Raw genomic sequence first — 14,058 nt, forward strand, 5'->3', positions numbered from 1 at the left:
TGCTCATTTAAGCTCAGTTGGCTGGCTCCTTCGGGAGCCAAAAAGAAGAGGAGAACAAGAAGAAGACTGGCTTTGAGAGAAGAAGACTGGCTCTGAGAAAAGAAGACTGGCTTTGAGAGAAGAAAAGACTGGCTCTGAGAGAAGAAAAGACTGGCTTTGAGAGAAGACATTGTGGTAGGAAAACATTTCAGTCCTGAATTTATTTTTTTTCCGAGCAATGAGTGTCTTGGGTTTTCGGATTTGAAAATTGGATTTTTGTCGTTCGTCATTCATTGTATGACTGATAACATCCTCGGAGACCCAGGGGCAGTTAGTGGGGGCGACTGGCAGCTTATCGGGACGACGGGATTTTCGGGCGAAAGTTTACAAGAGCGTAACAGCCCCTGGGCACTTTGTCTTACCGAACCAGTTCCAGAAGCGTTTGAACTCCTTCCTCCTGATTGGCCACAAAAATATTTTTGTGGCCAATCAGCGAGGAGAACCGGCCAAGAGACTCTGATGTCTTCTTACACGAAGTAGTTTTCTCCTTCGATCGACGTTGCAACCGGGAGATAATTCTTGTGAACCGTTTCAGAAAAAAATTCAACGAAGCGTACGAAATCGCCAACTGAAAGCCAGGCGCAAGGAAACAAATACCCATCGCCAAATTTTCACGGCAGCCTTTTTGAAGGTATGGTGAATTTTTCTAGCTAAAACACGATACACGTTGCTTGTCGAGTAAACAATGTTACATATATTTTTTTTCGATCGTTGAAAGACTTCTGAAACTTTCCATGATTTGAGAATCTTCGTTGCACGGGCCACGCAACTATGTCGATCGAACGTGGGAACGATCGGCGAGCTGCACTGCTCGCACTTTGCTTCCTTGCTTTCGCGTCGAACTGAATCACTCTCATTATCGAACGCTACCGGTTTGTAAACGGCTGAGGTGAATGGCGCTTCAAAGCGTACATTCGAACATGAGTTCCAGCAAGCCCTAAACGAAAGCTTGTATTTGATCTCTGTGGACAAGCTTAAAGCGGAGCAAAGTTAGAAAGGGAGAATCTACTGTGCTTTATGGTACTCCAAAGAAATTTACCAAAACAATACTGTTGCTGTTGTTTGTGATGAGGTGCATACAACTGTTCATTGACAAGTAGATGGATTTGTGTACTAGGAAAAGCCTGTATATTTCTATTTTCATAGTCTGTACTGAATAAGTAGTCATAGTAGATCCCCTTATTAAAAATCAATGAAGTTATGTCTAAAAGCTGACAGACACATCATAACAAAATGTTTTTCCTCTTTGTTTAGACCAAACACATGAAGCCTTGAGGCTTCTTCGTGATGAGAACTCTTTTACAAGGCTTTTGCACTAAACTTTAAGCTGGTTGCAAATGTTTGGCTTGTTCACTATAATAAGTGCCCAATGAGTGTTAACTAAAAGAGCTGCAAACATTTTCTTTATTAAGACTTGCATATACATGTAGTACCAAAAATTAAAAGTCAGTGGAATGTATGCTGGACAGCTCTTTTAATTAACAATCGCGCTTCACGCTCGAAATTCCCTTCTCCCTCCCCCTCGAAAATCGGCCATGCAGGCTACTTTTAATTTGACTAATTAAAATATGATTGTCACATACAACAGGTAATTATTGCTTGTTCATGATTTTATGTTTACTTCTCATATACTGCTTGTGTAACTTAATTATTAGTATACCTACACAAAGTATACAGGAACTTTCTATCAACACTCTTCAAATAAGAGCGGTACTGCAATTCTCAAAAATCAGAAACTCCCTTCATGCAACAAGAGAAGCTAAAGGGCACTGCACAAGTCACAGATCAGGGAGAGGGCTCCTGGGTGCCCCCCACCTCCCCCACCCTTCACCCACATGGGCAAGAATTTTTGAGCAAGCTATTGTGAACAATAATTTAGGTTCCCAAATGGAAGATAAAATTTGCAGGCCCCCCACATGCATTTATGCCAATGTACATATTACACACAACCTGTATTTTCAAATAATTTGAAAATACAGGTTGTGTGTAATATGTACATTGGCATATATGCATGTGGGGGGCCTGCAAATTTTATCTTCCATTAGCTTAGGTATATATAAAGTTAAAGGGTCACTACTGTCACAGGGATTTTAATGCTTTTTGGTAAAAAAAGTACTTAAATGGGCAAATAGGTCTTCTCGTACATGAAATGCACCTGGTGCATCAAGATGGAGATACAAAAGTAAATTGTTGTTGAAGGAAGAAGGGACCAAGAATGTTTTTTTGTTTTTTGTTTTTTCAGTCCACAAGGACAAAACTTGAAAAAATCAGCCTACCTTTTTCAAGTTGAGATCTAAAGTATCTGATGGCATCACATTGATATCACTTGTTTATCACTTCAGTACACTTACATGGTGATTCTTAACAAAACTGGACCACTATTCGTACTGTTTCCATAGTCTTGAGTGTCTTGAGTTTTTGAAAGTTATATGTTTCTCTGATAGTCTTATACAGGAAATTATTGATTCTTGTAAATTATATTCTGTAGAGAACATCTTAGAGACACAAACTGTATGGAATGCTGATTGTGCAATCAAGATTTTTAGTTGTCTGAAAAGAGTATTTAAAGTTCTGCAATAACTAAAATCAATGTTAAGTGTAAAATAATGTGTCTATCAGGCCCATAGGATGGCTTTCATGTTATGCCTCTTCATCCCAAGTCAAGGTGCATGAATGACATGAATGGGTCCACTTCCCCTTGCTAGAATATAATTTCATCTGTACTTTAGTGATCCACAGCTAATATGACAGCTCACTCAAAAAGAAAACTGTTACAATACACTGTTAAATTTAAAATCTAATCAGTAAGAATTAACCCAGGCAGGGCTCGAGACTAACGGTAGCCAACTAGCCAAAGGCTACTAAAATTTAGGTTTTGGCTACCAGGTTTAGCATTCCTACTAGCCACTTTGGCTAGTGAAAAACACGGAAAAGTCAACTGTTCTTGATAGAAATCAATATACCTGACTAGTGAAAAATTACTTTTGGCTAGTAAAATCTGACATGTCACTAGCCAGTAAACCAGTGAATTAAAAAGTTAGTCGCAAGCCCTGGCAGGGTTTTTTCCAACTATATTTCGTTTTCTTCGCTTGTCCATAAGAACAAAACCACACAGTCTGCAACAATCGACCTCACCCAATGATCATCATACAGCGAAAAAAAAAATCGGGACAGAAAACAGAAGCTGTATTGTAATCCATCGTCACATATTTAATACTAGGATGCGAAAATTGGCCGGTTTGTGATTCAGTTCGACGCGAAAGCAAGAAGCAAAGTGCGAGCAGTGCAGCTCGCCGATCGTTCCCACGTTCGATCGACATAGTTGCGTGGCCCGTGCAACGAAGATTCTCAAATCATGGAAAGTTTCAGAAGTCTTTCAACGATCGAAAAAAAATATATGTAACATTGTTTACTCGACAAGCAACGTGTATCGTGTTTTAGCTAGAAAAATTCACCATACCTTCAAAAAGGCTGCCGTGAAAATTTGGCGATGGGTATTTGTTTCCTTGCGCCTGGCTTTCAGTTGGCGATTTCGTACGCTTCGTTGAATTTTTTTCTGAAACGGTTCACAAGAATTATCTCCCGGTTGCAACGTCGATCGAAGGAGAAAACTACTTCGTGTAAGAAGACATCAGAGTCTCTTGGCCGGTTCTCCTCGCTGATTGGCCACAAAAATATTTTTGTGGCCAATCAGGAGGAAGGAGTTCAAACGCTTCTGGAACTGGTTCGGTAAGACAAAGTGCCCAGGGGCTGTTACGCTCTTGTAAACTTTCGCCCGAAAATCCCGTCGTCCCGATAAGCTGCCAGTCGCCCCCACAAACTGCCCCTGGGTCTCCGAGGATGGACTGATAAATGCCTTTGACATATTAATGTGTAATGTTTTCGTTTTTGTAGTTGGACCTGTCTAACATGGGAGAAATCGGTTCAATTGAAGACATTGTGGTAAGTAAATTTTAATTGATTGTCTGTGCAAGTAGTCGATTACTGATCGACAAGGTCGTAGTCATTTCATGGTTTAGGCGCCGACTACGTTCCTCCCTCCCTGCTTGCACATGAGTTAATGAAGTTGCTTGATCTCGAGCCGGTATGTAATAGCCCGAATATAAACGTTGTTATCGTACGATAACATGTAATCTCGTTGTTAGAATAAATTAAAAAAGAAGCGTGTTGTTTTTAGTGCAGAATGCACTTTTGTGAGACAGGGCTCAAAAACGGCTGATTGGTCGAATTTTTATGACGTTTCATGGCGAATGACGCCTAAGTGCGCATGCTTTTCAATGAGAGCCTGCGATCACAAATTGAAATCGATTGAAAGTGTTCGGTCTCACTGAGAGTATTTTTACTGTTTATACGGTCGTACTACCGAATAAAATCGGCTAACATGGACACTACAAGTGATAAGACCAGTAGTTGGCTCTACCTTGAATCATTGCTGTGCTGATAGTCAATGAAATGATTTACCAAAGGAACGATTACGCGGAAACATGGGTCAGCGATTCAAAATGGCGTGAGTCACATGCATTGTTTGTGTTTGAACTGGCTTGCAAAAAGGCCGTTTTTGTTTTAAAATGACATTTCCAGTGTGAATCTACTAGTTCAAGGCATGATCCGATTTTCTGTGATGATTTAAAACTCCAATCCACTCTGGACATCAGCCGTGCACATGTTAAACTGGCGAGCGTGCGTAACACCTGGTAACACTTTTGGCTTTAATGTTCTACCTTCTCCATGGATTAAGCTGCATATTTTCAAACACTGTATAGTCTGTAAAAATTTTAAAAACGGAGAAGGGCCTTGTCCTTTATCTTGGAAATTTTCAAGTGATGTGACTCCTCGTCAAAGTCAGAACCTTCGTGGTGGTCGCAAGATGATGATGAAGATGAACCATCGGAATCGCTCTCGTCCTTATCGTCACCATTTTCAAAGCTTATCCTTCGTTCTCCGAGTTCGTTCCCATCATCATCATTATCTTCCCCTCCCACCAGGTATCTAATATTTAAGTTCAAAGATACTTAAGAACATTTATATTGCACACATGAAGTTAAATATACACCGTGTAAGATGCTTATTTGACACGAATGTCTCTTTTGTGTGAGTTTCAAATATTATGAATAATATAAAATCGAAACATGCATGTACAGTGTCTGTTAACCAAGATCTCTCTATTTTAAAGTAATTAGGCAGTGATGTCTTCAACTCTAACATCTTTTTCTTGACAAATTTTCGTAAACTTGAAAACTAGCTCTTTGACTTTTGTTTTCACTATAGCTGTTGATTTTATTTATTTTAGTTTTAAGGAGCAATTAGTCAACCCTGGTAATACATGTTTACATGATGTACATGTCAAGATGCAACTACATGTAGGTGTTCAAAATATTCCTGAAGAGAGGTTGTTGCTTTCTGATCCATGAAATTCCTCAGTTTTTTAAAACCAAAAAAATTTAGCTTAGTGCTTCAAGGAATCATTACTTTGTAGTGACCTAATTTTAAGTCTCTTTCATTCGCTTGCATTATTCTTTCTTTTTTTTTCAGAAATGTCTGTTTTTTTCAGGGACGGCATAGCCGCCGCCCCCCAATTTTTTCTGAAAAAATAAAGTCCCCCACTTAAAGTCACTAGTCAGCCCCCCCCCCCACCTGTTTTTAAATGAACATTACCTGTTAAATGTTTTAGCAAGCTCTTCCATTCTTAGTTTCAAAAGCATACCTGACATTGTGTAGCTCCAGAAAGTTTCCATACTCCCCCCACAGAAGGGAATGAAAATTCCTGGGAGGTGGGCGGTTTTAAATATCGGAGCATAACTGTGATCTACACAATGATTTTGGTTGTTGTCACTTTTTTTGTAATACAGCCGCTATGGAAGGGACTACAATTCAAATGAACAAGCAACAGTTCAAAATATTTATTGCAGCACAATTTTAATAGGGTTTGTGAAGCCAGTGAAGGGTCTGGTTCTCTTGGGAATGCATTATAACCAAGAATAGACAGTGCTGATCAAGTCTACTGTCTAGTACCTGTAAGTAATATGACTGCAAAGGTAAAAGCTGAAAGCAGGGCTAGAGAACTGTTTCTCAGCATGCAAAATTAAACCTTTGATTCTGCCAATACATTTAACAATAATATTAATAGTCAGTGTTTTATGTGGGAGTGGCATTGGTTTCAGGGGGTGTTCATTTTTGTTGTTGGAATGGCATTTGATTCAAGGGGAAATAAATTTTATGGACATGACATTTCATTTTGTTTTGGAGGGCGGGGGGGTGGTGTTTATGGGTGCGACACTTATTTCATTGGAGATGCATTTATTAAATATTTATTATTCTCCTTAAAGTGGACTTTATTCCACTTACATTTCAATGGAGGGCTCCTCATGTGCTGGGAAAGTTCAGCCACATGTATTGTATTCTTCCGTAATGGATCCCTCCATATCTGAACATGGTTTAATTTATTGAGTTATTTTTTCTAAATAGCTCAGTCTTAGTCGCCGCGATGTCCCGTGAATCAGTCAGTGGGTCAGTGGGTCAGTGAAGTATGTTTGTTTGTCACACCAATCAGATTTCAGGTACTATCAGAACCAATCAAATTGCAGTTTATAAAGGCGAAGTAATCTGACGAAATTATGTGTCGCAGCGTGTCGCAGTTCGTTTTCGTTGAAAGATTAATTGGTGAGTTGTGAATTATCATGGATTTGAAACGTATTCGTAGTTTGCGAATCAAATTGTGAGCTTCGATACAAAGTTCCCAACTTCGACCCGAATTTATTAAATCCTTCTGTAGTTATGTTATCAAAAAGGGCTTTGCTACGCTAAACTGTTGGAAACAAATGTCATAAAAATAAAAAACTTTTATGTTCAGCGAGCCGTAAACATGTTGTCTCGAACAAATTAGTCTTCCCTGTCGCGTCGCGTCGGCTTCGATTAAAATCAATTTTACATATGAGTAAACCATCCAGTTTCATCCGGTTTACAAACGCAGAAGACTTGAAATTGAAGACAGTGAAGATTATGCCTCACAGAAATCGTTAAATATGTGTTTTCATACAAAAAAGTTAAAATTTGACCAAATTTCTACATGCATGAAATTTATTTATCGGCCAATCACTTGCGTGATCGCTGATGCGAAACGTTGTCTTGCACTTCAAGCTACTTTCCTTGACAGGTTCTAAAATCTTCGAGTTCAGAAATCGCCATGACTTTCGAGCAACATGTCTTGTTTCTCCTCAACTACCAAACTTGGAAAGTTCAGTCGGGCCGAAGTCGGGAAATTTGTATCGATGTTTGCAATTTGATTCGCAAACTCGCACCGTAATTGGCAACTTCATAACAAAGTTTCCAATTTCCCAACAAACTTCGCAAAGCGGGCGGCCAAAGTAAACTGAAATCAACTGTAAAACATTTCGTTCAAACACTTAATGAACCGGTACAAGTAACTTTACTGTTAAAAGCAACTACGATCGATAGCAAAAACAGAACTAAGAGCGTGCCATTTCGTGACAACTTGATAACTCAACAACTTGCAAGAAGCTTGAGAAGCTTGAGAAGCTTAAAATCGGGCGGTTAATAATTAACTATCTTCTTTGACTTGAAAGGCAGGGTACAGTACAGTAAAAATCGTTTAGAAAAACAGTCACTTAAGGAACACTCAGTCGGAGGTTTGCTTAAGTCACAGTCTGCATGAGCCGTATTAGTGTGTAGAACATAATATCTGGAATGTTTTCAAGATTGCATTATTACTTTATGACATAATGGTCTCAATTTATAAATATATTTCGCACAATACAAATAAACGATTGAACTAGACGACTAGAAAATATAATTTTTTAACACTTAGCAAAGTACAGCCTTTTCGCAATAATTAATAAAGGCGGGGTTTTACCTGAAGACCATTTTTCCAACGCTTTAGGTAGCTGACGCATTTCGGTATTTTCCAGCCCTTACACTTTGATGGAACAGTACAACAACTCTTTATCAGGTAACTACTATTGTCAAGAAAATGATCACAACTTGTTGACCAGTGATTAGGTATTTGCTTCATACCATTACTGTAATAGCAACTGATGAAGAATAGTAGTACTGACCCAAAGTATAAGGGCTGAAAAATACTGAAAACCATTTCAGCCGCGTTTCAAGAAATCCAGAAAAGCTTTACTTATCCCATATATCTTTGTTTGCAGTATTTTTGGGCGATGTTTAGGGATGTCTGGGAGGCGATAGCTTTTCTCAAAGGATTTGCAAAATTTAGACAAATAAGAAATATTGGAGATTTAATGTGACTTTAAAGTTAGAATTTGAAGTTAAAAATTGGTGGACGGACACCAAACAGTCCCCTGACAACCTGGACTGCTCTTGCGAGGGGGTCAACTGTTTGGTGGTGTTTCCATTTTTTCTTCAATCCCTTCTTTAAATCTCTTAAAATTCCATTCAAATTCAGGTAGAACCCCACCTTAAGTTTTGTTCTTGTGAGAAAATAACAGAAGTCAAAGGTTGCGTGATATAACCAAACATAGATTTTAATTCTCCCTCCCTTTCCTTCTCCTTAGCCTTTCACCCCCACCTGTCCCTCCCTTTCTACTCCTGTCCTCCCCCTCCCTCCCCTCTCTTTTACTCCACCCAATCCCATCGAGCTATTTACTCCAATTACCTCCACCCTCACCAGCGTTTTGGGGGAGGGAAGGGTTGACAGTTACACAGTAGTCCGAGGTCTGCATATGTCACGCAGTTTCTGTGAGCTCTAGAAGTCATCTTTTTTTACACACACGCCTAGGCAAGCTCCAGCTCAGGTTTGAAAATTTATATTGCGTTACAAATCTTCAACAAAATTGTTCTTGGGACGTTAATGGTCGTTAATGAGCTTTTAAATTGAAATATGATTTTACTGGAACAGATAAACAGTTTAAAACTGCGTAGCTAAAATGAAAATCGGTTTAATTTTGGCGCTAAGATGGCATAAAATGTATAAATTCGGGACCCAAACAGTGCTATTTGACCAAAATTAGATCGAGTTAGTTTTATTTGTAAGCTGGAAATTATTTCTTTGAACAACAGCTATAATTAATTCGAAATTTTCGTTGGAATGATTATCCTAATTCACGAAACAACAAATTTAATTTCAATTTGGTGACCAAAGACTGTTGAATTTCGATTGAATTCCCCCCAAAATAGACGCAGTAAATTTCTAAGAGCTTGCACATCAAAGTAAAATAGGTTTTAAGATGGCTAGCCTTGATTATTCAGTAAAAAGTCATATTTTTCTTCAATCGTTTGAAGCTACATGGTTTTCTCATGCTGTGTCACGCTTCAATGACTGCCTCAACTCGGTAGAAGGGCTGTGAATTCCGCATGTAAAGGCGGGCTATGTTTCATCCCTTCTAGCCGGGTAACTCGGTTAGCCGGGGCGCCCTCCCTCCATGTAAACAGGCCCTAAGGTCTTGGTATGGGAATTCAAAATTAAGGCAAATTTCCGTTATTCTCTAATTGCTTGGCACACTAGTATGCGTACAAACGAAAAACCAAGAAAAAGGATACTGAAACGGTCAGGAGATGTATGCAAACAATTGAATAGCCCAATTTCGATATATTAAAATTGAGCCTAAAACAATAGACCTCGGGACGAGGCTCCGGGGACTAAACTATAGAGTTTGTGGGGTTTATTCCCCGGAGCCTCGTAGTGATGTCTATTGTTTTAGGCCGAATTTTAAAATATCGAAATTGGGCTATTGAATGAAAAATGCCGAAAATCCGAAAATAGCATTTTCAAGCATCTAAATTTCATTTTTTTTGGGGGGGGGGGGAGGGGGGGCATGCCCTCAGACCTCGCGCCTTTGCCGTTCGAAAAGTACCCTGCTGCTTATTGAAAGCCCTGATTTACACTTGATGATAACACCTTGATGTTATACACCTTGCAGTATTAACGTACTAACAAACTTGATAACAAACCCCATGTCGTACTAAGGATTTTTGCTGATCAACATAGAAAATAAGTTCACAATGGTTTGTTTCCAAAACGTTTTTTACTGTACAGAGGGTCTGTATACCGTATTGAAAAATTCAGAACGAACCGACGTCGGCCCGCTACCATGATATCATGTTGAAAAAATTAGCTCGTTCGAAACCGTAGCAAAATCGTTAGAGACAGACAAGATACAGCCGTTTACTGGCAGTCTTAGAAAATGCTGAGCCAAAATAAAGTTTTAAAATTCCCTTTATCAATATGGTTCTTATCTTTTTATTCAGTTCTATGAACTGCTTTTATGCAGAACTGTCCAACAAAGATTTCAATTTCCTTAAAGTTTCGGGACAAAAGGATATTGAGAAAATATTTCGTGCAGAATGTAATTTGATTAAGCGAATGTTTTCACGTCTATAAATACTTCAAGCAGTTGAATGAAAAACCGTTTTGTTTTCATCAATGAGAACCACTTTCAAATAGTTAATGCGTAAAAAATAACAATCAGATCAGAATACAATAATTATCAATGCAAGGTTTCACTATTATACTTCTTTGTTGCAAGTTCAAATGTATGCAAATTTCGTGTGAAATGTAATTTGATTCCACTGTCTTGTTTCCCATGTTCATGAATGGTGAAAGCAAACTCTTTCTTAAGATTGTTGTATTTTCGTTAATAAAACCCATTGGCCTGTTTTGTTTTCCTGATCATGTTTGCCTGTGATTTTTACAAGACGTGTGGTCTTTTTTCGGAACTTTATGTTTTGCCAAAATTCCTATTTAGAACACGGATGTCCCTTCCTCAATTTCTCATCAAAAGATGTAGATTTCACCGCATTGCGTTTCACTGCAGTACGGCAATACGTTTACAATTCGACTCATCAGACTTTAGACACTGATGTCTTTCAGTATTTTTGCGGCATTTTTCCATTATTTTATTTATTTTTTGTCAAAGTTTAGGGTAAAGTGAAACGAAAGTAGACGGCCAAAGTTTGGCAAGTAGCCGGCTGTTTCGGCCGGCTGCCGGCCCTATTCAAGTTCCACTCGTATTCTGCCATGTCGCGTCATCCCTCTACGGGAAATAAATTTTCCCGATTCCAAAACTAAACTCAAAACGCTTGAATGACGAGCCAAAAAATAATTCATTTCTCGATTAAAAGATCGTAATATCCGGAAAATAACAGTACTAGCTCCTCATCAATTAAAACTTTCTTCGCAAGAGTTACATAATAGTCAGGAATAAAATCTTAAAAACACAATTTCAAACTATTCAAAACCAGATTAACGTGCGTCACATGACAGGCAAAATGTTTCAGATGAATTTTTTTTATCGAAAATGAGACCAAGCAACCTTTTGAAATCGAAGACTTTCAAAGCCATGACATGCATTCAGGCCGTGATAAAATTTAATTAAAATAAAATTCAATTGGTATTTAATTATAATTATTCGAAGTTTTCATTTTGAAGTCATCTTTTCATTCGATAGCTTTACCGATCTCGTAAAAAAATTCCATTCAAGTTCACACCAACACTGTACATTGCCAATGTTTTGCTGACGTCTTGAGAAGTGCCTTACTAACGTCACCAGGCAAATCTAAAATATGATCAAAACATGTTGTGCAAACATTCTACTCTTTGTGACAGGCGACTTTGACGCCCAACTGTGCGGAAATGAAAATCGACACACTTCCTGCTAAATTTATAAAAAATAGTTTTAAAGTGGAGTCCGCCTCAAAAAAATGTACCGCCAGATCACACTGCTATTTGTAGTAACCAGCAAAGCGTCTAGTTTCAAAGTTTCCCACAAAAACATTGCGTGACATGAATGACGTTACCCCTTTTATTTACAAGAATAGCTTCAACTTGTCAAAGCAACTACAGTTTCACAATGGTGATTATTAGTACTTTACCCCTTAAGCTTTTTTCTCTGTCCTCCCGCCGAAGCAAAGAAGAGAACCAGATTGCAGATTACCCCAAAAGTCGACCCAGTGTGCCTACAACGATTTACTGTCAAAACTGAAATGAAACCGATTGGCCCAGGCTATCTCCGTCGTTTTTGGCCGGCAGGAGACTATCGTCTAGGACGACCAAAGGGTAAATTATAAATCGGCCACGCCCGATTAATTAGTTCTTGTTTGTTGAATAGAATTTACGTTGTGAATGAACGAAAATCTTTGTTGAACAGTTTTGACAGGAAACAAATACTGCAGGTGTACTGCGCTTAAAGAACTTTTCCGAAGAGAGTGGTTTTTATTTGATTCGTTTATTACTTCGTTTATTATAGTACTTTTCGTTCAATGTCTATATGGAGACGTGGCTTTTTCGAGAAAAACAAGGGTGCACGGAAGTTTTTACGGACCCCCACCCCCATAGTTTGCGACATTCAAATGTATAACCAAATATGGTCATGAGCACGTGTAGTGACTTGCTCGGAAACTGGAGAGACGAAGCAGCGAGTTGAACTGTGAGCATACTGTGAGTTATTTAGTGAGTTTTAGCTGCGGAATAAACCTGAAACCTAGTGAGTTCTGTGTACCGTTGTTGAACGGCTCAAGGGTATCGTGTTACGTTCGTTTTAAAAAAAACAAAGGTATCATGTTACAAAAGTGAGAAAAACAACGGTATCATGTTACAGTGTTTGGCAAAAAGCCAAAAGTATTCCGTAACAAACAAAAGTAACCCGTTGCGGTTGCTACAAAGCTAGCAACAAAATAACCGCTTTAAACAGAATAAGAACGTGCCATTTTGTGACATTTTGACAATTGGATTAGTTTTGTTTTTTAATCAAATGATGAAAATTTCCGTATTAAATAAAACAGTTCTGATGTCTCAAATGCATGTAAAAATTATTTTGTTTGCAAGCAAACTTTGTGCAAAAAAGTGACTCAGTGGGGCGCCATACACAAATAGCTCAACCCATGGCATAAACCATCCCAACAGGACAATCACCCAGTCTCACCCCAAGCCACCCCATAAATTGAAAAAATAACTCCTGCACGCTTAGCGTGCCTATGTTTACTGTCAGTTGCTTAAGGTGTTAAGAAAGTGTTATGTTAGTACAGATGAAACTCAACTATAGACTACCAATAAGAGCAACAATAAGAGAAACAAGACAACTGATGGCAATTGCAGAATAACAGCCATAACTTTAAAAGCATGTGTACAGATAATAGTCTCTTTACAGTGTATGGGACTATTTTAAGGATTCAGTGCCCTACAATACAAATACACTGCATGAGAAATATTTCTCTGTAACCTGCCATATTGGTAGAGTTTCTTCTGTGGGGAGGGGGAGGATTTTTTTGGATTTTTTGGGGAATAATCTCTTAGGCCTAATAGACTTCTTGTACAAATAAATCTGTTACATGTAATTTTATTCAACAGAATGCATATGATCTTTATCAATAAATAAATAACACCAACAATGGAAAAAATGTATCCTACAAAATGATTCAGGGATACACAGCATGTACAGCATGAAAAAATAATTGGTTCTGAGTTGGGTCATTCCCTGCTCTTGGAGCTCTCTTTCTGCTCCTTCTGCTGCTCTTGCTAGGAACAGCTCTTCATGTTCAATAGAGAATAGTGCTCTGCAGCACCCATCCAACACAGTGTAAGCTACATAATTGAATAAGCTTAAGGACTACAGGCATATGAGATAAAGATGTATTTTTCAACAATGGGACAAAGAAAAATTCTGAGCTTTATGAATTAAAGATGGAAACTGGAAGCCAGCAGCCATCCAAGTTTATGATAAACCTATGAGGCCTACACTACACATTAAGTGAGCTTGGTAAAATATTGTGTATAGCAACCAGAACACAAGATTATAATTTTAATGTCATATCCTTTTGAGGGTCAATAAAGGAAATGAAATGTTTTCACATTTTTGTTCTACATGAGTTTCAGTCACTGAGCCTAAAGGATGTTTTGAGTGACTCAGAGTATGTTATGCAGGTTTATAATAATTATTCCTTTGTGTTATACAAGAAATTGTTAGTGCAAATAGTCACCAATAAAGAGTTGATGATGCCATGTTGGCTCTCAAGTTAGGGCTTAGTGTACAAGTTGACAGTTGC

At 38.4% G+C, this 14,058-nt stretch overlaps 1 protein-coding gene across 1 annotated transcript in view; it reads left to right on the top strand.

Annotated features, from left to right (window-relative positions):
• Window positions 1-96, top strand: part of LOC144637170 (mediator of RNA polymerase II transcription subunit 29-like) — a 9,451-nt gene extending 9,355 nt beyond the window's left edge. The window contains exon 4 of the mRNA XM_078496305.1: window positions 13-96. Coding sequence (XP_078352431.1) covers window positions 13-96 — 84 coding nt within the window. The remainder of the gene's footprint in view (window positions 1-12) is intronic.
• The last annotated feature ends 13,962 nt before the right edge of the window (window positions 97-14,058 follow it).

This window comes from Oculina patagonica, chromosome 13 (genome assembly GCF_052425735.1).
Source record: "Oculina patagonica isolate OP01 chromosome 13, crgOcupat, whole genome shotgun sequence".
NCBI classification, from domain to species: Eukaryota; Metazoa; Cnidaria; class Anthozoa; order Scleractinia; family Oculinidae; genus Oculina; species Oculina patagonica.